The following is a 25,687-nucleotide window of genomic DNA, read 5'->3' as shown; positions in this document are numbered from 1 at the left end:
CCATCGCCCAGCCACCCCATTCCTCTCACCCCGCTCCACTCCAGCAACCCTCAGTTTGTTTCCTGAGATTAAGAGCCTCTTATGGTTTGTCTCCCTCTCTGGTTTTGTCTTGTTTCATTTTCCCCTTCCTTCCCCTATGATCCTCTGCCTTGTTTCTCAAATTCCGCATACCAGTGAGATCATATGATAGTTGTCTTTCGCTGTTTGACTTTTTTTGCTTAGCATAATACCCTCCAGTTCCATCCACATCGTTGCAAATGGCAAGATTTCATTTTTTGAGGGCTGCATAATATTCCAGTGTGTGTGTGTGTGTGTGTGTGTGTGTGTGTGTGTGTGTGTGTGTATGTGTGTATATATATATATACACACATACATACACCACATCTTCTTTATCCATTCATCTGTTGGTGGACATCAGGCTCTTTCCATATTGTGGCTATTGTGGACATTGCTGCTATAAACATTGGGGTGCACATGCCCCTTTGGATCACTACATTTGTATCTTTGGGGTAAATACCCAGTAGTGCAATTGCTGGGTCGTAGGGTAGCTCTGTTTTCAACTTTTTGAGGAACCTCCATACTGTTTTCCAGAGTGGCTGCACCAGCTTGCATTCCCACCAACAGTGTAGGAGGGTTCCCCTTTCTCCGCATCCTCGCCAACATCTGTCGGTTCCTGTTGAACCAATGCTTTTAACAGGGGACCCAAAACCAGTTTCTGACCGATTGCTGAGCTTAGGTCAGGAAGCCTGAGAAATGAAAGATTTATGGGACTATAGAAAGGGGAAGAGCAAACTCTGTCTTACTAATTCTTCTTCCCTTCTCCCAATAAAATCTAGTAGTTGTCTGCAGGGTGAAGAAATAGGAAATGAACTTAGCTCCTGTTTCTTGCTTCCTCCTCTCCCTTCCTCTTTCCAGTGCTGGCAGCTGTCATAGGTACATACTTGCCACTCCATTTGCACTGATCATGTTTGTTTTTAATCACTGTCACTTCTCAGGAGAGGTAGTGAGAGGAGAGGTAGTGACTAGTATAGTGTTTTAGAGCAGGGGCTTGGCAGTCATACTGCTCGGGTTTAAATTCATTAACTGGCTGAGTAATCTTGGCCTGCTTAACTTTACTGAGCCTCACTTTTCTTACCTGCAAAATAGGGATAATACAGTACATACCTTGTAGGGTTGTTGGGAGGATGAAATGTATAAAAATGTGTAATATGTTTAGAACAGTATATAGCACATAGTAAGTGCTATGTAAGTATTTGCTCCTGTTATTCTTATTTGAGAACACTTAGGTTAAACTAGTAATTGAAGCACCTCTGAAGTATCTTGGTTCATGCTCTCTCAATATCTAACATGAGTTTTTCATTACTAAATACGTAAAATGCCTGTTTGATACAGCTATTTCATGTTGGTAATTTTGATTCTACTTTAAGAAATTCACTTCTAGGTGGTCTAAAATGCCAGTAATATTTATCTTAGCTTAGATTCTTGTGTTAACTGGTATTCCTTGTCTTGCGATCATGTAAGATAGTAGTTCTCAAGCTTCATTTTACATTAGGATTATGTAGAGAGTGTTGAGTTCTGATTTATTAGATTTGGGGTGAGGGTCTGGGAATCTGAATTGTTAACAAACCCATTCCAGGTAATTTTGGGGGTCTGATAATTTTGGAATTGCTGATTTAGAGGCTAAATTCAAACATGTAGGCAGTGATGATTTGTAAACTAAAAACATTTAATTCGTCATTTAACAATAGTGATCGGCTCTATTCTCATACTAAATTATTTTGTTAACACCTGTTAGGTTACTTATTTTTAGGAACTACTCTGTAAAATACAGAAATAAGATACAGGAACTATAAAAAGAATACAGAAGTCTTCAGGTGAAGAAATATTTGGGTGGGTTTCTTGTTTCATTTATTTTTGTGTGTGTGTCATTAGCTAAATAGCAAACATATTCAGTTAATTTTAACTTACGTTTTTGGCATACCTATTATGTGCAGAGTGTGAAAAGTTTTGATTAGGTAATAATCCACCAGTGTAAGTTTTGACCCAGTTGGATGAAAATAGGTGTGAAGTAGGATCGATTTAACTAGCACACTTGGTAGATGAATTTATGTATATTGAGTATGTGCTGTGAGCTGTGAGGTCCTTTTATGTTATTTAATCTTTATAACAACTGTGCAAGGTTGACATAATTAGTTCTGTTTTACAAATGAGAACATTAAGGCAAAAAGAGGTTAAGAACCTTGCCCAGGTCACTAGTAAGTGCTGAGCAGGATTAAAACCCAGTTTTCCTGACTTCAAAGTTAAGAAAATTACTATTACTTATAAATGAAGTTTTGTATTTTGGATATTCTTTCCAACTTTTTAGGCAGGTCACACAAAGAAGGGCCCAGTTGGCTTGGGGGCTGTTTCTTCTGCTGGGACAGGAGAAGATACAGACTTCTAAAAGTTCTCAAAGTAGTAATGTTTGTTCAGTGATCTAGCCAAACTATATGCAGAGCACATCTCTGTTACACGAATCTATTCCCTTCCTTTGGAAAATCTTAAAGATTGCCCTCAGAAAGTTTGTCATTTAGTTTTAATGAATTTGTGCTTAAGAATGCAGAGAGAGGAGACACCTGGGTGACTCAGTCAGTTATGTGTCTGACTCTTGATCTAGGCTTGGGTCTTGATCTCAGGGTCGTGAGTTTAAGCCCTGGATATGCTGGGAGTGGAGCCTACTTAAAAAAAAAGAATGCTGAGAGATTTATGAGCCCATTTGAAATAGTGTTACCTTTTTTCCTAAACTTACATTGTAGATTTTTCTAGTACAAATTGTGTTGTATCCATATGTTTTACTTTACAGTTGGAAGTTTCCTGGTGGCCAGAATGATCTCTCTCTCTTTTTTTTTTAAAGATTTATTTATTTGAGAGAGGGAGAGAAAGACAGGGGGATGAGGCAGAAGGAGAGAATCTTCAAGCAGACTCCTAGTGGAGCATGGATCCCAACTTAGGGCTCGATTTCACAATCCATGAGATCATGACCTGAGCGGAAACCAAGAGTTGGGCACTTAACCGACTGAGCCACCCAGGCACCCCAAGAATGATCTCATTAACATTTCCTTATTCTTGCTGGTATCAGAGAGAGGTACTGCATTTAAGGTTTCCACAGAAAGAACCAGGTTCTAAGACTGCTATTTGTGAATGGGCTGCTGAAGACAGCTAATTTTGGTGGAATTTCCAAATATATTTGTAATATATAAAAAAGGGAATTTAGTGTGAATCAGATTTAAATTATTCTTTTTAAATACAGTTATTAATGAAAGCTCTTCTTTGGAATGTTTTAGACTAGCTCCAGCCTTGTCCACAGCTTGTCATAGTTGTTATTTTGCACATGAGGCAGTCATATTCATAGCTCTGATCATGGGAATTTTTTGTTCTCAGTTTCTTCTTATTCCCTAGGGAATCTTAATAAAAATTTTGAGAAACAGTGGCTCTTCCTCCACTAGAAGTTTCAAGCTTTAAGTGGGCTGTTGATTTTGTATTAGCTTGTTAGTATGGGTTGTAAATCTTAAAAGTGAGTACCAGATATAGAATGAAGATAAGGAGCTTCATAGTTAGGGATGACAATTAATTTGATTTCAACCATAATTAAAATTTAGAAGGAACCTTTATCTTAGATGTTTTTGAGACAGTCTCAAAAGTGGTCAGCTTTACTGTAAAGTTATTTGATAAATCCATATATTACTAGAATTTCAATGATTCTAAGACACTTTTCTCCTACATTTAACACCTCTAAATTTAGGATGTATTTAAAAATCATTGGCTTCTTAGAGTCTATGAAATACAGTAATTAGGATATCAGTTCTACTGCTGTAACAGCGAAATCCAAAATACTAGGGACTTTAATGAAAGAGAAGTTTCTTTCTTGTGTAAGAGTCCTGGAGGCAATCCACGGCTGGCCCTTCCTATTGTGTTACTCATCCTTAACATGTAATTTGCGTCTTGTGGTTCAGTATGACTGCTTCAGCTCTCATCATCACGTCTGCATTCCAGCCTACAGGTTGGAACAGGGAGACTGTTCCCCTTGCTTTTAAGGCTAGTCCTGAAAGTTGCATCCATCATTTCCACTCCATTAATCACAGTGGTCACAATCCAGCTGCAGAGGACTTTAGGAAATGCAGTCTGTCTTTACTGGGGACCATGTGCTTAAGTGAAAATTCTATTACTAAAGAAGAAAGGAAGAATTGGCAGACCACTAGCAGTCTCTGCCACAGTGGTCAACCATTACTTTCTGCCCAGTGTTTGTGATTAAACTCTACATAAAATCACCTGGTAATAATAATCAGGAGAAATAGAAGGTATAAGAACTGAACTTGAAATAGATTTGTAGGCACCTGGAAAATATTCTGTAGAATGATCAGAACTTTCTGCTTACCTTTCTTTTCTTCACTGTGAATTGAAAAGAAATTCTACAGAAGACCTTATTATTTTTTTCCCAGAACATTATGCTTTTTTTCAGCGGTAGATTCAGGAACCCTGAGAAGAAAGCTTTTCCTCTTTCCTCTTTATTATTATGTAAAAGACATTCTTTAGGAGTAATTCTCTATAATTAGTACTCAGTGTGCTTAATTATTTTGATAAATAATTTTGATTTAGTTTAGGGATTAAGATCTTTAACCTTTAATGCTGTATTAGTATGAGTGCTTCTTTAGTGCATTATAAGGAAAAGGGAAGGAACAAGATAAAAGGAGGTTAAATAAAGAGAAATACAATCAGGATGATTTTGATGCGGAATGGGAGAGTGTATATTTCCTAAGTCACTCCTAATATATGTACAGAGATGTTAACAGGCATTTATAACTCATTATGATTAAGAGTTGTGATGGGTACTGTAGGACAAAGTAGGCATGGCATCCAGCCAAGTTAGGTGGTTCTGACATTTTTATGTTTAATAAGGTGGCGGCTCTAGCCAACAAGAAATTGCAACCCCTTCAGGATTCTAATTGAAATAGGACTTTATCTTAAAATGTAGGTATACAGGGCATGATGTTTCTTTTTTATTCTTCCAGAAAAACTTTTCTGGAAAAAGTTTTCATTGATGGCTCAGTTGGTTGGGCCTCTGGCTCTTGGTTTCAGCCCAGGTCATGATTTCAGGGTCCTGGGATTGAGCCCTGTGTTGGGCTCCATGCTCAGTGGGGAGACTGCTTGAGTAATCTCTCCCTCTTCCTCTGCCTCTCCCCTGCGAGCACACTCTCACTCTCTAAGATAAATAAATCTTTTTAAAAAAAGTTTTCATTGATTCTAAGATGCCATTTATCCTGATTTCTTAGATGTCAAAAGGTGGGGAAAAAATGACTGCTAATGATTTTAAGAATCCTACGGTAAAGACATGTTCTGATTTTAGAGAAGTTTATTTATAAAAGATTTTATTTATTGGGGGGGGCACACGTTAGGGAAGATGGGCTGAGGGAGAGGGAGAAGCAGACTCCCTGCAGAGTAGGGAGCCCAACGTGGGGCTCCATCCCAGGATCCTGGAATCATGACCTGAGCCAAAGGCAGAGGCTTAACCAACTGAGTCACTCAGGCGTCCTGATTTTAGAGATGTTTAAACGTGAAAGCAAGCATCTCTGAACTGATGAAATATAATAAATCTTTGGTGCATTTGTAGTCAATAGTTTCTTAGAGTGGAGGACTATAGTAAGAGAAACTAATTATATCTGCTTATAAGTCAGTGTGCTTTAGAGTGATCTCTTTATTATAAAAATGTAGGTTTTGACCTCTCCATGCCATGAATATTGAGTTAGTAACTAGGCAACCTGGTGTCAGAATAGCTGCTGAGACCAGGGATCACCCTGATCTTTGTCCAATTCCTCATATTGCTCTTTTGTTACAAGGGGTTGGTGGTGGTGCTCTGTAGCTGTAACCAACCTGATTAATTATAGCTCCAAGATTGGATAAATGGACATTTCTTTAAATCAGTGACCTCTGTATTGCAGTCTAGGACACATACAACATGTGTGTACACATGTGTGCACATACAACTGAAGGAGAAGTTTCACACAGTCATACTTGGCACACTACATGGGATTCATTCTGAAATAGCCTCTTCTCTTTCTTTTTTTATTTTTAATTTTTTTTATTAGAGCACATGTGCAGTGGGAGAGGGGCAGAGAGAGAGAGGGAGAGAGAGAATCCCAGGCAGGCTGCACACCCAGCCCAGAGCCCGCCACAGGGCTTGATCTCACAACTTTGAGATCATGACCTGAGCCCAAATCAAGAGTCAGACACATTTTTAACTGACTGAACTACCCAGGTGCCCCCCTCTCTCTCATTATAGGAATACACTACTTTGGACTTTTAAAAAAACACGTTGAAAACAGCCAGGGATCAGAAACTTAGAAAATTAACTCTTATTTGTTATTTTGACTTTGAGCTAGTCACTGTTTCTCTTTTTAGGTTCTTGCAACCACAGTAGTTATGGTGCTAGTTCTGTTCTTGCTCTGAATGAGTGAACCTCTTGCTAGTAGAAGGGAAAAAAATAAATATATCACTACAAATGAAACAAATATCTTTCATCTTTTTGTAGGTCATCATCGAATTTGAAATATTTAAAGTGGATACAAAACTGTTTCAGCAATGCAGACAATTAAGTGTGTTGTTGTGGGCGATGGTGCCGTTGGTAAAACATGTCTTCTGATATCCTACACAACAAACAAATTTCCATCTGAGTATGTACCGACTGTAAGTATAAAGGCTTCCATCTGTTAGTGAAATGTATTCTATTTGGAAATCTTTTGAAAACTATGTGTGTACTGAAATTTTTCTGTTGTTTGCCTTTGTGTCCTGTTTTTAAAGATCTTCTCATGGGTAAATTATATACACTTTAAAATTAACAGCTGAAGAATCAGTGAAGAGTCAGAAGGGTGATACAAGGGTATGCAAGAAGTGCTGGGAGACCAAACTCCAATAGACAAAATTCTAAAGAGTGGTGGTCTCTGGAGAAGTATGCTCTATGGCTTGGAATGAGGTGACCTTTTTTTGATAACTTGGCCAATGAGTCATCAGTGCTTGGAGGTCTGGGATGCTTTTTGGGGTCTTGTAACTTCAGAGAGATTAGTATGTGTTTCCACTTACTCTCCTTAGGGGATAGATCTCATAGAGCTGTTGTCTTAGCAGTAATGGAGCTCCAAATTGGTTAAGGGCAGAGACCCGTTTTTGTTATGAGAACATTAGCAGAAGCCTTTGGGTATCCTCTCCCACAAATGCTTTTTATCAGCTCCTTAGAAGAGTAGAGGGAAAATGGGAATAATAAAGATAATGAAGTGAGAGAGAAGAGTTAGAGTAACACTCACTTGTGAAAGAATGTGTTTGGGGATCCACTGTTTGTCCCAAGTTGGGTGATCCAACCCAGTGGTATAATTACGTTAAACACAGATGTTCTTTCAGTGATGTAGGCCGAGCTAGGGATGGCCTGGCTTGCAGTGACCACCTCTTTTGAGTTATTTTAGGAGTTATGAAGAACCAATATATGATTAATATGGGATTAGTATTGTTTGGAAGTAAAAAGGAAGAAAATGTCTGAATACTTTAGGTTAATCTTTTTTTTTTTTTTAATTTTATTTATTTATTTGACAGAGAGAGACACAGTGAGAGAGGGAACACAAGCAGGGGGAGTGGGAGAGGGAGAAGCAGGCTTCCCGCGGAGCAGGGAGCCTGATGCGGGGCTCGATCCCAGGACCCTGGGATCATGACCTGAGCCGAAGGCAGACGCTTAACGACTGAGCCACCCAGGCGCCCCTACTTTAGGTTAATCTTAAGAGACATGAACATTGTTAAGAGGGTGAATACAGGTTAAGGGTTTGGTGATTATGTTTAATTAGAATTGACAATCTGTAATAACCCAAAGCAGACTAAGTGGTTGAGGTAGGCCAAGGCTGTAGGAAGCGGGAAGGTTAGGTTTCTTAGAGGGGGAGAATTTGAAGGTATAATTAAATCTGTTGGCCCATTTGGGGACATGGTAAGTGAAAAGCTCTGAGGTTGTGAGGGACTTTTAGGGGACTTTCAGAGATACATGAATCTTGTTTCAGAGGACAGCTATCGGAATTTTGGCATTTCAGTCTCCATTAAAATTATTTTCTTGTAAACATGATTTGAGTCTGTGTTATGACTTTGGTCATGAGGTGTTCTATTTAAGGGGGGCTAGCGGGTGTTTCATATATGTGTTTGTATGTGGGTCTCTGAAAGAGGGTTAGGTATGACTTAAAAAAGTAATCTGTGTGTTTGAGAGCTTAACCACATTCATTGTAATTTTCCTTGTTCTTGTTTTTTTTTTTTTTTTTTTAATATTTATTTGAGATAGATAGAGCATGAGCAGGGGGGCAGAGGGGGAGAGGGAGACGTAGACTCCCTGCTGAGCAGGGAGCGGGTCTCAATCCCAGAACCCCGGGATCATAACCTGAGCCGAAGGCAGATGCTTAACGGACTGAGCCACCCAGGTGCCCCTTCCTTGTTCTTGTTATCAAGAACTGACTTTCCTTTAACTACCCCATGCCCTTGCTTCCACTCTTGTTTACATTTAAACAATCCATTAAGCCTGAGCCAGAAAATTAGATGAAGCCGGGCCGATGTGAAAATGTAACATTCTTCTAGTTGGAAAGATTGCTTTTCATTTTCAATTCAGAGGAATCCATGAATTAGTGTTGGGTCTTTTTCCATTTAGCGCCATTACCTCCCATTTTCACAAATAATTTAGCACAACCAGTATTAGTATATACTGAGTTCGTCATGGGTTTTACAGTATTTGCAAATAAAAGCATCTAGTCACAGAAGATCTCTTCGGTCATGTGATTTGTATCCAGTAACGTAAGTTTTATTCGTGAAATCTCAACAAATAATCTCCCAACCTTGTCTTGGACACCTCCTTAACCTTGAGGGTTCCTTTATTTCTCTCTAATGGGCTTGTTTGTAACAAGGCGCTTCTTGTCTTGAACCCTGAAAGGAAGAAGATTATCATCGATCTAGGATATTTAAATTCTAGATTAAAATGAAATGGTCTGTGAAGAATTAATTTCTTAGAAATCAGATTGAGCATTAAGGTAAACTATAAACTTAACTGTCTCAAAGTTTTAAACTTGAAGAGGATCATTTTATATAGCTCGGGGACTCTGCCTCTGTGACACCTCTAGCTTTTTTGTGGCTTTTAATCCAGGCTGGGGTAGAGCGGACCTCCCAGAATACATCTCCTGTCACTTTTTCCCAAGAATCATTTAGTTCATGCAAGGGTTTAGTTGGCAAGGTTGGTTATATAAGAACCATATGGACTAAGAGAGGATTAAGTTTTAGGGAAGAAATATTGCCTTTACTTAAGAGTTGTTCTAGCCCATTTTGACCATCCCCTTGCACACTAACGATGTTGTATTTTTATGTTTTTAGGTTTTTGACAACTATGCAGTCACAGTTATGATTGGTGGAGAGCCATATACTCTTGGACTTTTTGATACTGCAGGTGAAAACTTGACGTCTTTCGTGTTTTAGTCTATAACTATTAAAGTTGCTGGTTGTCTGTCTTTTTTTGTGGACATTTTGGGAAACTAGCATATTAGCAAACCACTTGCCTTTTGTTAATACTTAGTAGGATCGTATGTTATGATGGCTGATGCTTGACTCAAGAGGCAGTCCCAGACCTGGAATCGCAATAGGAGTTTGGAGTTCCTTGGGTGGATAGTGTGGAAGGAAATAAAGTAGGGTGAGAGCAGAGTATATTAGGCAAGCTGTGTTATCACCCTCTGAAATTTGAAAGCTTATTTAGGATTTGTGTGTATATAATATATGCTTCTTATAGAGATAGTTCGTTATTTTATACTACATCTGAAAATGCTTTGAACATGAACCAATACCTAGCTCACACTGACATTTGTGGTCAGCTTTTGAAATTAAAGGAATAAATTGCTTTCTTCCTTAAGTATACCCAATTCCTCAGTGTTATTTCCTCATTGTTTTAACAGTGGCTGTGCATCTTAATTTCTGACTTCTTTCTCTGCAGTCTCTGTTATTATCAGCTTAATTAGCCAAAGGAAAATTTCAGAAAGGTAACCTTTTCGTATTTAGGAATTTTAAGTGCTTCACTTTTTATGAGTTACTCTCTCCCTGTCCGCCAGCTGACATACTGCTCTTACGGAGTATGTTATACTGCTCATTTTGAGGGACTGTCTAGATTTAGTTGGGAAGGTGAAATGGAGAGACAGTAGGACAGTAGTAAGCAGTTCAGTTTAGAGATCAGTGGCTTTCTAATGGTGGTTTAGGCCTTTAAAATGTTTATGAATTAAGAATTACAAGAGTAATGGTGTATTGGAGGAAACTTGGAAAATAGAAAAAATAATGACCTGTACTTCATGATAGGTGAGGGATTTTTCTGTGTTCATGTGTGCCCTTGGAGGCAATTTATATGCAGAAAAAAGATAATTTATGGCCTCTTAGGGTTGAAAATTAATTTAAAATTTTATTTTTAAATTTCAAATCAGTATTTAATCAGTATTTTGTTTTTTTAGCTTTAGTGAAGTAAAATACAATAGAATTCAGTCATTTTAAGTGTTCAGTTTGATTAATTTTACTGACTAGATAGTCATGTAACTTCCACCATAATCAACGTCTGTCACCTAAAAAATGTCCTTGTGCTCTTTAAGAATCCCTCTTTGATTTGGACCCAGGCAGCCACAGTTTTGCTTTCTATCATTGTGGTTTTGCTTTTTTAGAATTTCATATAAATGGAATCCTATAATATGTAGTCTTTTGTGCTTGATTTCTTTCAGTTAGCATCATGTTTTTGAGATTCATCTATTTGTATGTGTCAGTAGTTTTTTCTCATTGCTGAGTAGTAGTCCCTACTGTGAATCTAGCACAATTTGGTTATCTGTCTACAAGTTGATGGACGTTTGGGTTCCAGTTTTAAGCTATTGTGAATAGTGGTGCTGTGCACATTTGTTTTTTTTTTTTTTTTTAAAGATTTTATTTATTTGACACAGAGAGAGAAAGCACAAGTAGGCAGAGAGGCAGGCAGAGAGAGAGGGAGAAGCAGGCTCTCCACTGAGCAGGGAGCCGGACGCGGGGCTCGATCCCAGGACCAAGGGATCATGACCTGAGCCGAAGGCAGCCGCCCAACCGACTGAGCCACCCAGGCGCCCCGCTGTGCACATTTGTATACAAATCTTTGTATGGACATATTTTATTTCTCTTCAGTATTTAGTTTTGGAGTGGGTAAGCCTTTAAATTTAGTTGTACAACTTAATAAATTTTTTATTAAAATAGTCACTTTTAAGAAATCATTCTCAAGGTGGCCAAGGGTCCTTTGATGAATATTGGTTTATTTAACTTATGTTGATAAGACTTGAATCCCAATCAGCCTCATTTACAACTGTGTTAAATATCTTCTGGCACTTTAAACTGCATTTATAAATTTAATATATCCAGTTTTCTGTTTTAATTCAATTTGTTTGACCTGACAAGTGAAGCATTCCCAGGCTTTTATATACATAGCCTCAGTTAGCCTGATAACTTATGATTTCCTGTATTTATGTTTTAATTTATCATAAACAGTATTATTTATAACCTTTATAAAATTCTTAACATTTTTCAACAAAAAAGCCCCAAGGTTAAGATCAGTTACTCAGTTACACATTTTAAATTGGAATCAGAGAACAAATCTTATCATATTCTTTAATATGGCAGATTATTTTAAATATTATAGGTACTGGGTGTTAAATAAGGATAGATTATTCCTAAGTGTAACTGAAAATTAACAATAATAGTTATTTGATTTATTTCATCTTTATATTAGATTCTGAATCTTTCTGGGGGTTAAAAAACATTCACTAAGGAAATGATTTTAACAGCCCAGGCAAGTTGGGGGGTTTCCATCTTCATTGTTGAGGTCACTATAAGCCAGAGTTTTTTTTCTTTTTTGACAGGCATTGGAGAATTGGGGCAGTAGGCATCCGTAGTGAGTCTCTGTTTTTGATACACTTAAGGGGAGACTTGTATCCTTCTGCAGAGGCCTTAATCTCAGAGTCCCTGTCCCTGGTTCAAGTCATGCCATTAACTGTTTTCTTTCTGCTAAAGCTTTCATCCCCACTGAGATGGCCTCGGACTGTTTGATTGTGTTTAATCTGCTGACTTTTTGTCATTTTGTTCTGAATTCTCTTTATAGCATTCCTATCTCACCTCTGGCTACAATTCTCTCTTTTTTTAGTGTGAAACAAAAACTGACAAGGGAGAACTATACTTCTCATACAAAGTCTCTAAACAAAGCTAATGGCTTATGTATAAGAGGTTTGGGAGGTGCTGGCTGCAACTCTTACAGATTCATTTAATACCATTTAAGATCAGAGATAGGTGGATACCTGGCTGGCTTAGTCAGTGGAGCATGCGACTCTTGATCTCAGGGTTGTTTAAGCCTCAAGGTAGTTTAAGCCCCAGGTTGGGGGTAGAGCCTACTTATTTTTTAAATTTTTATTTTATTTATTTCATTTTTATTTATTTATTTTTAATGATATATATATATATTTTTTTTAGAGAGGGAAAGAGAGAGAGAGAAGCAGACTACCTGCTGAGCAGGGAGCCTGTTGTGGGGCTCTATCCCAGGACCTGGAGATTTTGATCTGAGCCGAAGGCAGATGCTTAACTGAGCCATCCAGGCACCCCCAATTTTTTTTTTTAATTTTTTTAAGATTTTATTTATTTATTTGTCAGAGAGAAAGAGAGAGAGGGAGAGAGAGATTGAGACTGAGCAAGCAGGGGAAGCAGCAGGCCGAGCAGGGAAGCCGCCTGATGCAGGACTCCATCCCAGGACCCTGGGATCATGACCTGAGCCGAAGGCAGACACTTAACCGACTGAGCCACCCAGGTGTCCCTAGAGCCTACTTAAAAGGAAAAAAAAAAAAAAAAGATCACAGATAGGACTCTGTCTCTGTCTCACAGCTTTTATTTCTATGTGGTCACGACACTAAATTTTTGTTCATGAGTTCCCCCCACAGTTATTTTCTTCTTTTTTTCCTTCACATGTTGTACTATTGTGTATTTCGTTCTGTATTTAGCTTTTTTTTACTCAACATGTTTGTCTTGTTAAATTGTTGTATAATTGTTGTATTTTTGTATAATCATCACCCCACTGTCAGTTCCTTTCTTTCTTTCCTTTTTTTTTTTTTTTAAAGATTTTATTTATTTATTTGACAGAGACACAGAGAGAGGGAACACAAGCAGGGGGAGTGGGAGAGGGAGAAGCAGACTTCCTGCAGAGCAGGGAGTCCGATGCGGGGCTCGATCCCAGGACCCTGGGATATGATCCTAGCCGAAGGCAGATGCCCAATGACTGAGCCACCCAGGTGCCCCTGAATTTCAGTTTTAAATATGAGGTTCTTTTTTTTTTTTTAAGATATTATTTATTTATTTGACAGAGAGAGACACAGCGAGAGAGGGAACACAGCAGAGGGAGTGGGAGAGGGAGAAGCAGGCTTCCCACAGAGCAGGGAGCCCGATGCGGGGCTCGATCCCAGGATCCTGGGACCATGACCTGAGCCGAAGGCAGACGCTTAACGACTGAGCCACCCAGGCGCCCCTAAATATGAGATTCTAAACAAGGGAAAGGTCAGCAACCCATGAGATGTATCCCTGCTTTTTTGGCAAATGTTGGAAGTTAAGCAGTGAGCTGGTGTGCTGTTAGAGTAGGTATAATTTAAGACTTGTAGTCAAGACCTGACTTGGACATAGAGTGCAATTTTCTTGATCATGTTGGGTACCTTAAAGGATGCTCAGTGATGACATTGACTCTTATCAAGTGAATAACAGCTATTTGTGACATACTTATAAATTTTAGCTGGATAAATTATGCTTGGATCATGAAGAATTTTGCTCATATTAAGGGACTACATTCATTCTTTTTCCTTAAATGGAGATTCCAGGCTGAGGGGAGAGAAGCAGCAAGGGCATTTCGATTTGTGCCACTTAACCACATGCACAGGGACCTCAAACGATTGCAGTAAAGGCATACTTTCAAACACACCGAGTGATGTCAAGGTTTGCAGGTGGTGAGGAGGGTAGGGGAAGTCAAGGAAGTTGGGGGCAGGACCTGTCTGATCATCTTGTGAGCTTTTCAAACTGTCATGCTCAGTTATGCTAAATCCCCTTTGAAGGCTGTGTGCCCCCACCCAGACTCTCGCAGGCAGGCCTTTGCTCCTACTGACACTGCCATGCCCTGTCCCTCTCCTATATGCAGTGAAAAACTACTACACTATGAATAATACAAGGGGAAATGACACCAAAAAGGGGGAGGAGGGGGAGTCTAAAAAGGTAGGAAGCTAACAGGATAGTTACAAGAAAGGGAAGCAGAGAGAACCAGTAAAATTCGAAGACTGGGCTTAGGTTCATCCGGAGGCTTCCTAGAGCTTGGTAGCCTCCCAGCTCAGTAAGTCTGAAGTAATTCATCATGTCACATATGGCGATAGTTATTTCTAACATATGAAAGGATGGTAAAGGCAGACTGTGGGGGGGTGCTTATTAGGTAGCCATATTGAACAGGTAAGAAAGCACCTCGTTTTAAAAAATTGCAACCATGGAATTTCTGCATTATGAAGAGAAATTTATTATTTTTTTGAAGACATGCACACTGGATATAAAATGGTGTCCTTCTGAGAAACTGTGTTACAGCTTCAGAGGAACAGAACATCCGAGGGGTGCTGTGGACTTGCCCTTTGTCACATTTCCAGTCTTATTGCTCCTAATTCAGCTTTGACAACAGTGAAATGCTGATGGTTTTCTGAACAAAACACAGTAATTCATAACACCCCTTCAGCCTTGAATTTCTCCCTCTACCCTCACTATTTTCTGAGTCTCCATCCAGGCACTGCCTTCTTGAGGAAGTTAACATTCTTTAAAAAAAAAAAAAAAATGTAGGACTTGAAGCAGAAGTAGAGGTAAGGTAGCCTCATTTCTGTTTATTGAACAATTTCATTTCTGATTTTTTTTCTCCTTGGGAAAGGAAAAGAAAGATTTCTAGCTTTGAGGGTTTGTTTATTACAAATAAACGGACTGACCAATACTGCTTTGGACCTAGTATTCAAAAAAGAATGGCTATTTGTTTTCTGTCTTCATCTGAGTAGAAGGTTCATTGCATGTAACACATTGGACACTCATTTAGATGCTCTTAGTGGTGCTCAGGAATATAGAGTTGGATTTGTTTTTGATGTGCACAAACACGGATTGATTGCAGCAGCTGAATGACTAAAAATGAAACCCTTTTCTAGTCTATGTCAGGCTTAATTTTTTTGAAATATATTCATTCCATTTGAATAGAGAATAAAGCTAAGAAAAGGTGTGTGAATGTACTTTTTTTTTTTTTTTAATAAGGCTTGGTTAGTTGCTTTAGTGTAGTATCTGTTCTTACCAGCTTTATCTTATTTTAAAATTTATTTTTTGTTTTGTTTTATTGGAGCTTTGGTATGCGATGTGTCAAAGCTCCAGCCAGTGTTAGAGCTCAGGCTGTTTAGATTGAGAGAGTTAAGGAGTTTGGCTGATTTTGTTTTCTTTAAGCCCATTCTTTTCTTTTTAAATCTCTTCCATGTCTGTAATTATACATTCTACATTATAACTTAAGAAGTGAAAGTTACACTTGTAAGTGCATACCTTTAAAGCCTTTGACTCTGACCCTAGAATATTAAGAGTAAGCATGCAATCAATACTAGAGGTGGTGATGACGATTTTATTTTTTTGTAATCTCCTTCCTTTTCCCTTTTCGTTTAACTTTTATTTTAATTTCTTTATTGTCCTGTAGATAGATCCTTTATTGTCTACTCACAATGTATTGCTTATTCAAGTGGCAATAACAGTAATATCTTTAATTATCATGTTTTGATAGCTACCCTAAATTCTTGTATTCTCTCTCAATGCTGGCAAAAAAACATTTTCACTGGCATACAAAATCTTTAACTCTCCTTTTCTCCCCTTTAAATATTTTTTATTGTGGTAAAATATATATAATATAGAATTTACCATTTTAACCATTTTCAAGTGTACAGTTCAGTGGCACTTAGTACTTAACCATTCTTTTAAAACATAGGATTGCTGTAGCTCATTTTTGAAATTGGAGTGTTAAACCCTGTCCTGGCAACTCCTCCCCTCCCCTCATGGTTTTGGAAATGTGTATAGATCCTTGTTTTTTTTTTTTTAAGATTCTGTTTATTTATTTGACAGAGAGAGAACACAGCGAGAGAGGGAACACAAGCAGGGGGAGAGGGAGAGGGAGAAGCAGGCTCCCTGCAGAGCAGGGAGCCCCATGTGGGGCTCGATCCCAGGATCCTGGGATCATGACCTGAGCCGAAGGCAGACGCTTAACGACTGAGCCACCCAGGCACCCCGGAAATGTGTATAGATATTTTAAAAACTTTTTATCTGGAAATAATTTTCAAGCCTACAGAACAGTTGAGAGAATTGTACCAGGAGCTTCCATACACCCTTTAACCAGATTTACCAATTAGCATTTTGCCCTATTTGCTTTATTAATCTCTTTCAATACAATATGCACGTGAATTGTTTTTCCCTGAGCTGTTTGAGAGTAAGTTGACAGCATAGCCATTTAGCCTTGAATAATTATGTATTTCCTAAGAACAGAGACATTCTTGTCTAACAGTAAACAACTTATGGAAATGTAACGTTGATCCAGAACTTGAATCCAACATCTCTATTCCAGCTTTGTCAGCTTAGCCGAGTCCAGTGTTTTCTGCTTTCAGTACAGGATCACATATAGCATTTAGTTGTCATGTCTTTTTAGTCTCTTAATTTGGATCAGTTCTTCAGCCCCCCCTTTTTTCGTTTTGTTTCTCATGACATTATTTTTATAGGATACAGGTGCATCTTCTCCCTTTCCTCCCCTTATAAAACATTCCACACTTTGGATTTGGTCTGTGTTTTCTCATGATTAGGTTCAGATTATGTATGGAATAGTACATTAGGGATGTGTCTTTCTCAGGATATAAATCTTGGGGCAGACGATATTCATCTGCCATTCACTGGTGATAGTAATTTTAATGACTCAGTCAATGTGATGTCCAAATTTCTTGGCAATATAGTTCCATTCTTCCCCTTGCGGTTTATCAACAGTCTGTAAGACCATACAAATATCCTAATTTTCACTAGGATAATCCTCACATAGATGTGGCATCCATTGATTCTTGCCAAGTTATTTTTTTTCTTAGGCGTTCTCATTTTCATATACTGGTCTTAATGCACACAGTAACTAAGCCTGTGAATATGCTTTGGTAATCATGATGGTCAGTGGGTTTTGTCAGCTGGGTTTCACTGAGATTTTTGTTTCCTTAGATGGTTTCACTGTGATTATTTCTTAACCAGATCTGAGTAGGATTGATTTTAACCATTTCTGTAGCAATAGCTCACTGTTCTTATTACATTGTCGTTGGGTTGCTGATGGACACAAAGATCGAAAACTACAAATTGGTAATAAAAACTAATGTATAATGGATTCATTGCTGTTTTCAGGGATTGAAATACTAAATAGAATTAGCTGGGTAAGAATGTCATCAAGTATTATATTACAAAAGCCATACATTTTATTAGATTAGTAAGTGGCTTTCTCAGTAATGGTCAGCATGCTGTTGGTTGCATGCTTAACCTGTTGACTGACTGGTGATTTTGATGCTGTGAGGACACCAAGATTCAGTTGCTGACTTCTCCAATTTTTTTCCTCCAGGGCAAGAGGATTATGACAGATTACGACCGCTGAGTTATCCACAAACAGATGTATTTCTAGTCTGTTTTTCAGTGGTCTCTCCATCCTCATTTGAAAATGTGAAGGAAAAGGTGAGTTGGTCAGATACTCTTGTCCTGAAAATGCTGGCCACAGAACTGTTGACCTAGGGAATTGTTGTAAAAAGCTTTAGAGACTTGGGGCGCCTGAGTGGCTCAGTCGTTAAGCGTCTGCCTTTGGCTCAGGTCATGATCCCAGGGTCCTGGGATTGAGCCCCGCATCGGGCTCCCTGCTCGGCGGGAAGCCTGCTTCCCCCTCTCCCATTCCCGCTGCTTGTGTTCCCTCTCTCGCTGTCTCTCTCTCTGTCAAATAAATAAATAAAAAAAATCTTAAAAAAAATAAAAGCTTTAGAGGCTTGTGGATTAATGCAGACGTATTTTTTAAAATACTTTTTCTCTAGTGGGTGCCTGAAATAACTCACCATTGTCCAAAGACTCCTTTCTTGCTTGTTGGGACCCAAATTGATCTCCGAGATGACCCCTCTACGATTGAGAAACTTGCCAAGAACAAACAGAAGCCTATCACTCCAGAGACTGCTGAAAAGCTGGCCCGTGACCTGAAGGCCGTCAAGTATGTGGAGTGTTCTGCACTCACACAGGTGAGGACTGTGTAGCCCCTTGTTTATTTACAGTTGGGTAGTTTCTTTTAAGAGTATCAGGGGGTTATTTTTAACAGTGGTCTGCGGTGCTCAAGAAAGCTGCCCAGGAAGACTAGGACCAGCTTCATAGTATATATTCTTTTGCTAGACGTTCTGTGTTTATGGAGAAAATTATTAAGCTCTGAGTAAAACTCTTGTGTTGGTGAGCTCCCATATTGTACTGACTCATTTGTAGTAGTCAGGGATTGTGTTAAATTTTATGGGAGGGTTCCAGATTAGCACTAACTTACAAGAGAGTATGTGAATGGTTCCCCCCCCCCCCAGACACTTAAATTTTTATCTAAATATCTGATTTTTTCTTACCAATTCTCACCACTGATGCTACAGTTTCTGGGGTAATTCAAATGACCTAGGGAATTAGTCATAGTAATTGAGACTTTAATTTTAGAGAAAGCTGCCTTGGCTGTTTCTCAAGCATGCTTTATAAAAGCATCAGTTCTTGTGTTTTTAGAGACATTCCTTCCTCCTGTGGTCCTCTCTATCCTTCTGTCCCTTTCTGAATAATTTAATTGGAGCTCTTCTCCTAGTTTGATGGGAAACATCAGATTCTGAGGATAAGGAACAGTGTTAGAATTTATTAAGAGTGGGAGCTATAACTGATCTGTGTGGTTTCATCTTTTCCACCCTCATGGTATTACTGACTGATTCTCCCCTTTGAGTACTGTTCTGGGGGCAAAGGAAAAAATTATGGAAATAGCACAGAAATATTTTATTCTATTGGTACTGGTGCTTTGAGGTTTGAACACTGAGTAAACATGTCTAATTAGAATAGGGTAGGGCTAAAGAGGTTTCTTATAATTACATTAAATCCACGTATATTTATCATGCTTACTTGTTTAGATAATTGCTCTTTTTATTAAGTTTTTTAAACACTATTGGATTCTTGATTATATGTATACTAAGGCAAATGGCATATATAATTAACCTATTATGTATGTACTAGGTGTTAGTATGTATGGCCTAGACATAATTTAATAATCTCCAGTTCAGTGCTAGGTTGGATATTTAAAGATAACATTTTTATGCTTAGCTGGGTATTCCGCAGGATAACTTCCAGGTCTAAAATCATTCTCCCACCCCCGGTTTTCCTTGGCAGTTCAGTTCTATTGCAAAAGCAGATATTTTAAAGTTCAGAAGATCTTATATCCTCTCACACACAGCACTGACTGAGATTTAAAAAAAAAAAAAGCCTGATGCTTGTGTTTTGACACCATCATCAGAAAAGTGAGAGGGGTGTGTGTGTGTGTGTGTGTGTGTGTGTGTGTGTGTGTGTTGAAGAAGGATATATGCTGAACACGTGTCAGATTATAACTAACTCTGTATGCATCCTTCGCATACCCCTCTCCTCCAAGTATGGGTTGCCTTTGGGGGAAATGGAGGCAAATAGACCATGTGGACCCAATTCTAGGTCACTGGTGAAGTTTAAAGAATTGGATGCTTCCATTTAAGATTTTTTACAATATGAACAGGTTTATACAGTAAGTCACTCACTTTGCAGACAGTAGGAATTTGAAAAGGTCTTAGCAACTACATTTTTCTTACCAGATTTTGACGTTTGGAAACGTCAAAAGAGAAGATAGAAAATGGGGTGTCTGGTTGTGTTTGGGAGATAGAACTTTTAGGACTCTAGATTCTGTTTGTTGGTTCCTCTAAAACTGAACTCTTTATATCAGATAGTATGGGTAAAGCAAATATTTGTTTTGTTTTTTAGGGAATTAGTTATCTTTGTCAGTAAGCAAGAAAGGATTTGCTTTTTATGAAGGGGTGCCCTAGTTTCTCATGGTCCTCTTCTTTTTTTCCTTTATAAAATGCTTTTCCCTTTCCACCCTCCCCTTTTCCTTTTATATTTGACTACCAGAGTTTGCTCTGAGATGTGTAGAAAGAATTTCATGGGAACTTTACTTTTAACATTTCTACTTTGTAAAAGACATAGAAGAAAACTTTTTAACTTCTTTGCTTCTTTTTAAGTACTTAATGTTATTTCTCATTTATTTTGTACCTCATGGGATGTGTGGGTGCCAGTCTTCTGGGATGCCTAGGGTTGGGGTGGGAATACCTGGGGTAGTCTGGGGCTGGTACTTGTTACTGGAGCTGTGTTCTGGGACTTATGGGAGATTTTTACTTGGAATCAAACTGACTTAACACGTGAAACCTCTTTGGGTGGTAAACCTGTGGCTTCAGATTTAGGTGAGTTTAGGTGAGTCTGTAGACCTGGGCCCAAGGTACCAGTGCTACTGAGTCACACTGTCACGTTGGAGTTCTGCCTGAGGTGTAAGTGTGTTTCTGCATCTAAATCCCTGTAGATCTGAGAATATTCTTTGTTTTCACTCCATGCTTTATGCTCTGATATCCATGAAGACATCTTAAAACATTGGACTGCTTGCTAAAACTCATTCAAGGACCCCATTCTTTGTTTTCCTATGACTTGGGTGGTGGTTACTTGCTCTAATAACATTACTGAATAACTGAAGTGTATGCTGTTTCTAGAGTCTGTTCCTTAAACTTCTCCCATGTGGTACTGTTGAACAGTTAACATTCTTTCTAAATGTCTGAACCATTTTGTTCTGGGAAACTGATATACTCTAAATCCTGATTAATCCCATCCAGATATGTCATTGAATCTAGAAACATGTAGCATGCCTGTAAGTCTGTTTGTGTCCTTCAGTTATTCAGGGGCTGAATTCACAGAAGCCTGAAATTGTAATCGATTTAGTTCCAGAATGTGTGTGCCATTCTTCTCATTGGAAATACTCGGGAGTTCTACAAGGCCTGTCCAAGCCATCTGTGTTTTGTTTACATACCCATTTTTTTCTCCAGGCATTATTTTCATTAAAATGTTGTTTTTTCAAAGTGTGATTGTTTTAGAAGTCAACATACAGCATTTCCATAAAAATTGCTTTCTTGCTCAGTTAACCTTTTTTATGTAAGAAGTTTCTGTTCAATTATCTACTGTCCTGATAATGGGCTTAAGATCTAGCTTTCTGGCACTTATTTTTCTGAAGGCACATTGCTTCTGTGAATTCAGCCCATTTAATCCAGACTGCTATTGTATCTGCTAGTCTTTCTAATCCTCTAACCTGGCTGCTATTCTCTCTCCTCCCCTCTGTCTTGTAGAGAGGTCTGAAGAATGTGTTTGATGAGGCTATCCTAGCTGCCCTCGAGCCTCCGGAAACTCAACCCAAAAGGAAGTGCTGTATATTCTAAACTGTTTTCTCCTTCCCCTCTTTGCTGCTGCTTCCTGTCCCACTACTGTAGAAAGAGCATTTAAAAACAAAGGAATAAAACCATCCTGTTTGAAAGCCTCTGCGTCTTTTTACTCACCACCTAAGAGCAACCTCTGTATTAGTTTTTGATCAAGAATGCAATATCTTATAGAATATTTTTTGTGATCAGTAGTCAAGTTGGACTTGTTTAATTTTCTGCTTCTTGAGTTGCCTGATGCTCAGAGCTTTTTGGTTTGGATTACTATTGCAAAAGGGAACTTGGTGTGGCATTAAGAATGTTCTCTTGGAAAAAATAAGAAGAGTTTTTTAACACTTCTTAGCTCTAGATGGAGAAAATAACACAAACATCATTTTACTCTTATGATCAATTGTAATTGTAATTGCATGACAAACTTTATGGAAAAAGGGTGACCTGCTAGTAGAGTGTAACGGGGAAGGGAGGATTCTTCTCTGGTTTTCTTTTGTGCAGTGAAACTTTGTGTTGCTATTGCTTTGGCTGTCTGTGCTGTAGTGGAGTATTTGTCAGTCTGGGGTGGGAAAGGTATTAATGTATCTGCTACTGCTTTATGAAATCATTTGTTACACTATCTTTTAAGAATAGCATCCATTTTAACAGTTGACTTAAGGTTTGTTAATGTCGAGATGTAAAGCTGCCACCTTTATATTTTCCTGCTTCTGATTTTATTGTTGTGAGGGAAACATACAATTGTGGTTACCTTCAAATTTTGAAATTAAAAATATACACTTGTTTGTATAAATGCCTGATGAAGCTTTATTCCTGTTGCACTGACTGGCTCTAGTTTTACATATGTATCAGGTGCCCACATTTTGCTTCCTTGAGCCCCCTGGCTCTGATCGGTGGGATGCAGGGAGTTCAGAGTGAAGGTCTTTGACGCAGCCGTGGTAGCTGCGCTCTCCATCCTTGCCTGCGCCTTCCATGTAACAAGGATGCCGCTGCCGGCTGCTCGCCCTTCGGTCCTGTTCCATACTCCGCTGTTTCATTGGAATGCAGAGCTGCTTCACTTGTTTTTATGTAAAATGTTTCAGCGGCATATTACACAACTCATTGAATGAGCAAATGACACATGTGGCTTGTTCGCTTCTTGTGACATACATTGGTCTGCAAAAAGCTTTCTCAGAGGACCACTGTCTCATTCATGAATATCCATTCCTCTGCTCCTGAATTGCTGGATCCTTCCAGTGTCCGTCCTGGACAGAACTTGGTGAAGTGGGATGATTGTGTTGAGGTTCAGAGTTGTTTTAACGTTTCATTCTTTGCCGACTCTTGGGGGTTTGAATGTTTTTAATTTGATCTTCAGCTTTATTATACTGAAAATCAGACTGCCCATTTTTTTCTTTCTACCCCTTTTCAGAAAGGCCTAAAGAATGTATTTGACGAAGCAATACTGGCTGCCCTGGAGCCTCCCGAACCGAAGAAGAGCCGCAGGTGTGTGCTGCTATGAACATCTCTCCAGAGCCCTTTCCGCACAGCTGGTGTCAGTCAGCATCGTACTAAAAGCAATGTTAAATCAAACTAAAGATTAAAGATTAAAATTCGTTTTTGCAATAATGACAAATGCCCTGCACCTACCCACATGCACTCGTGTGAGACAAGGCCCGTAGGTATGGTCCCCTTCCCCCTCTCATTACTAGTTAATTTGAGTAATTGTGTATTGTCAGAAAAGTGATTAGTACTAGTTTTTGTTTTGTTGTTTCAATTTTTTTTTTTGTTTTTTTTTTTGTTTAAAAGCAAGGCATGCTTGTGATGACTCTGTAACAGACTAATTTGGGTTGTTGAAGCTGCTCCTGGGCTCCATCCACTCTGGAGAATGATCTGGGACATTTAGGTTTTGTTTTGTTTTGTTTTTCTTTTTTCTTTTTTTTTTTTTTTTTTTGCGGGGGAGGGAGGTGGGGTGCGGGGAGTGTGTGTGGGGTTTGTTTTTATTTAGTCATGTTTTTTAAATTCATTAACCATTGGACAGCCCTTAAGGGGAGGAGGACGGATTGATTCCACATTCCACTTCCTAGATCTAGTTTAGAAAACTTGTTCCCCACCTGGTGCTCTTAGGAAGGAGTATAGTAAATGCCTCATTTAATAACATACTCCTTTTTGAAAGTTGCCTTTTCTCTCCACCCTTGAGTAGGCCCAGTATTTGATGAAACTCATGAAAGTGGGTGGAACCTGTCTGGCCCCTCCTCTTTTCTAGGATGCACTATATATGTGACTGTGACTTTCAAGGAAATTTGTTTGCCATTTGCTGATTTTTTTTTTTTGAAGTTAATTTCTAACTTCTTTCACTGATAAATGAAGAAAAGTATTGCACCTTTTGAAATACACCAAATGGATTGAGTACGTAATTAAAAAACATTTTTTTTCCCTGTCAGTCATTGTCTTATATGCTTAGCATAGATGTCCAGCTTAATAGTGTATGATACGGTGTTCCTAGAACACAGCTAAAGACCTGGTAAATTGAGGAAATGTGAGGGGTGGCGCTAGGAGACAGATGTCTATGGAATGATGTGCATCCTCTTTCAAGTTGGGAGGATGGAGACCTGCTTCATGAAGAAGCTGGGGGTGTGGGTGGGGGTGGGGAGAACATTTAACAACATGGGGACCAGTCAGGGGAATCCCCTTATTTTTGTTTTACATATGAGGAACCCTAGAGTAGCTAGTAAGGCTCTCTAGTTTAATAAAAAAAATCATGGAGTCTTATGAAGACTCGTCATAAGTGTTAATAGGGATTTTATCTACTTATTTTGGTTGCAGTTTCCAATTTTTAAAAATGTTTAGGTAATCTCCACCTTCCCCAAATCCTAATTCTTGTAGATTCATTAGTGTTGAACCAATGCTTTCTCATGTCTCAATTCTTTGTATATGCATTCTTTTCAGATGTATTAAACAAAAAACCCTTCACAAGCCAGCCTGGGGGTTGTTCTTTTCCCTCCGCCTCTTTTTAGATACCTAGGAGTGGGAACTTGACTCTTAGTAACGTCAATTTCTAACAAACGTTGGGATAAGATTTTAAAGCTTTATTATTATTATTATTATTTATGTACTTTATTGCTTTTCTGGCCTTCAGTTTGAGGTGGTGGTTTCCCCTCAGTATGTTCAGGTTTGTGCTTTCTCCCGAGTTTGGCAAGTGGGTTCATAGCAGTCCTTAGTGAAGGTGATGCTCAGGAAGCTCCCTGTTCATGTTGTTGGGAGGGAATGGCAGCACACCTCTCGTCCATTGGTTAGTTGGAAAGCGGCCAGTTTTTTTCTCAAGTTTTCTGTATCAGTGGTTTTCAGACTTTGTTGCTTACTGGAGTACAGCTTGAGCAGTGGGTTTTTAAAAGCTTTCCATGTATTTCCAGAACACGGCCAAGTTGGAGAACCATTGCTCCTAGATTGTTATCCAGACTGCTTCCATCAGATTCCAGATTCTGTGCTGTGAATCTGAGTATGGGACACATTTTCTTTAGGCGACAGGAATGATTCATTTACCTTAAGGGCATTATACTGATCTGTAGGAGAGTCCTGGAAACTAAGAGCTGTTGGTACAGCGTAACCTCATTTTGGTGGTTTTCTAAGTGGAATCATGTTTGGCTTGATTCCATGCTGTGCTGGAGCTAAGCTGGGTGGCTTGGTTGGGAAGGGGTTAAGAAGAGGCAGATCTAAGCTTTACTGTTTTAACCAATGTTTCTTACTCCTTGTTGACCCTGCTAGGGAGAGGTACCGGGATTGTGCTCTGAGAGCCTAGGGATCAGGGACCGTATATCCCTAGTTCTTAGTACAGTGGCACATAGGTCCATCCTGATTATTGCTGTGTCCCTGGCCTAGCGTAGTGTTTGACACATGAGAGATAGCTCTAAAAATAGTCATTGGGGGCACCTGGGTGGCTCAGTCATTAGGCGTCTGCCTTCGGCTCGGGTCATGATCCCAGGGTCCTGGGATAGAGCCCTGCATCGGGCTCCCTGCTCTGCGGGAAGTCTGCTTCTCCCTCTCCCACTCCCCCTACTTGTGTTCTCTCTTTCACT

General features: G+C 39.0%; 1 protein-coding gene across 4 annotated transcripts in view; it reads left to right on the top strand.

Annotated features, from left to right (window-relative positions):
* Nucleotides 1-24,591, top strand: part of CDC42 (cell division cycle 42) — a 48,232-nt gene extending 23,641 nt beyond the window's left edge. For 3 of the 4 annotated variants that reach the window (XM_078073678.1, XM_078073680.1, XM_078073679.1), the window contains 5 exons: nt 6,566-6,720; nt 9,412-9,484; nt 17,732-17,841; nt 18,189-18,386; nt 23,044-24,591. In XM_078073678.1, coding sequence (XP_077929804.1) covers nt 6,616-6,720; nt 9,412-9,484; nt 17,732-17,841; nt 18,189-18,386; nt 23,044-23,133 — 576 coding nt within the window. In that variant the 5' untranslated portion in view covers nt 6,566-6,615 and the 3' untranslated portion in view covers nt 23,134-24,591. Of the gene's footprint in view, nt 1-6,565; nt 6,721-9,411; nt 9,485-17,731; nt 17,842-18,188; nt 18,387-21,560; nt 21,749-23,043 lie in introns of those variants that run through there. The other variant, XM_078073681.1, reaches the window with a different exon arrangement.
* The last annotated feature ends 1,096 nt before the right edge of the window (nt 24,592-25,687 follow it).

This window comes from Halichoerus grypus, chromosome 5 (assembly GCF_964656455.1).
Source record: "Halichoerus grypus chromosome 5, mHalGry1.hap1.1, whole genome shotgun sequence".
Taxonomy (NCBI): Eukaryota; Metazoa; Chordata; class Mammalia; order Carnivora; family Phocidae; genus Halichoerus; species Halichoerus grypus.
The sequence above is the reverse complement of the archived record's forward strand: the minus strand, read 5'-3'. Positions and strand labels throughout refer to the sequence as shown.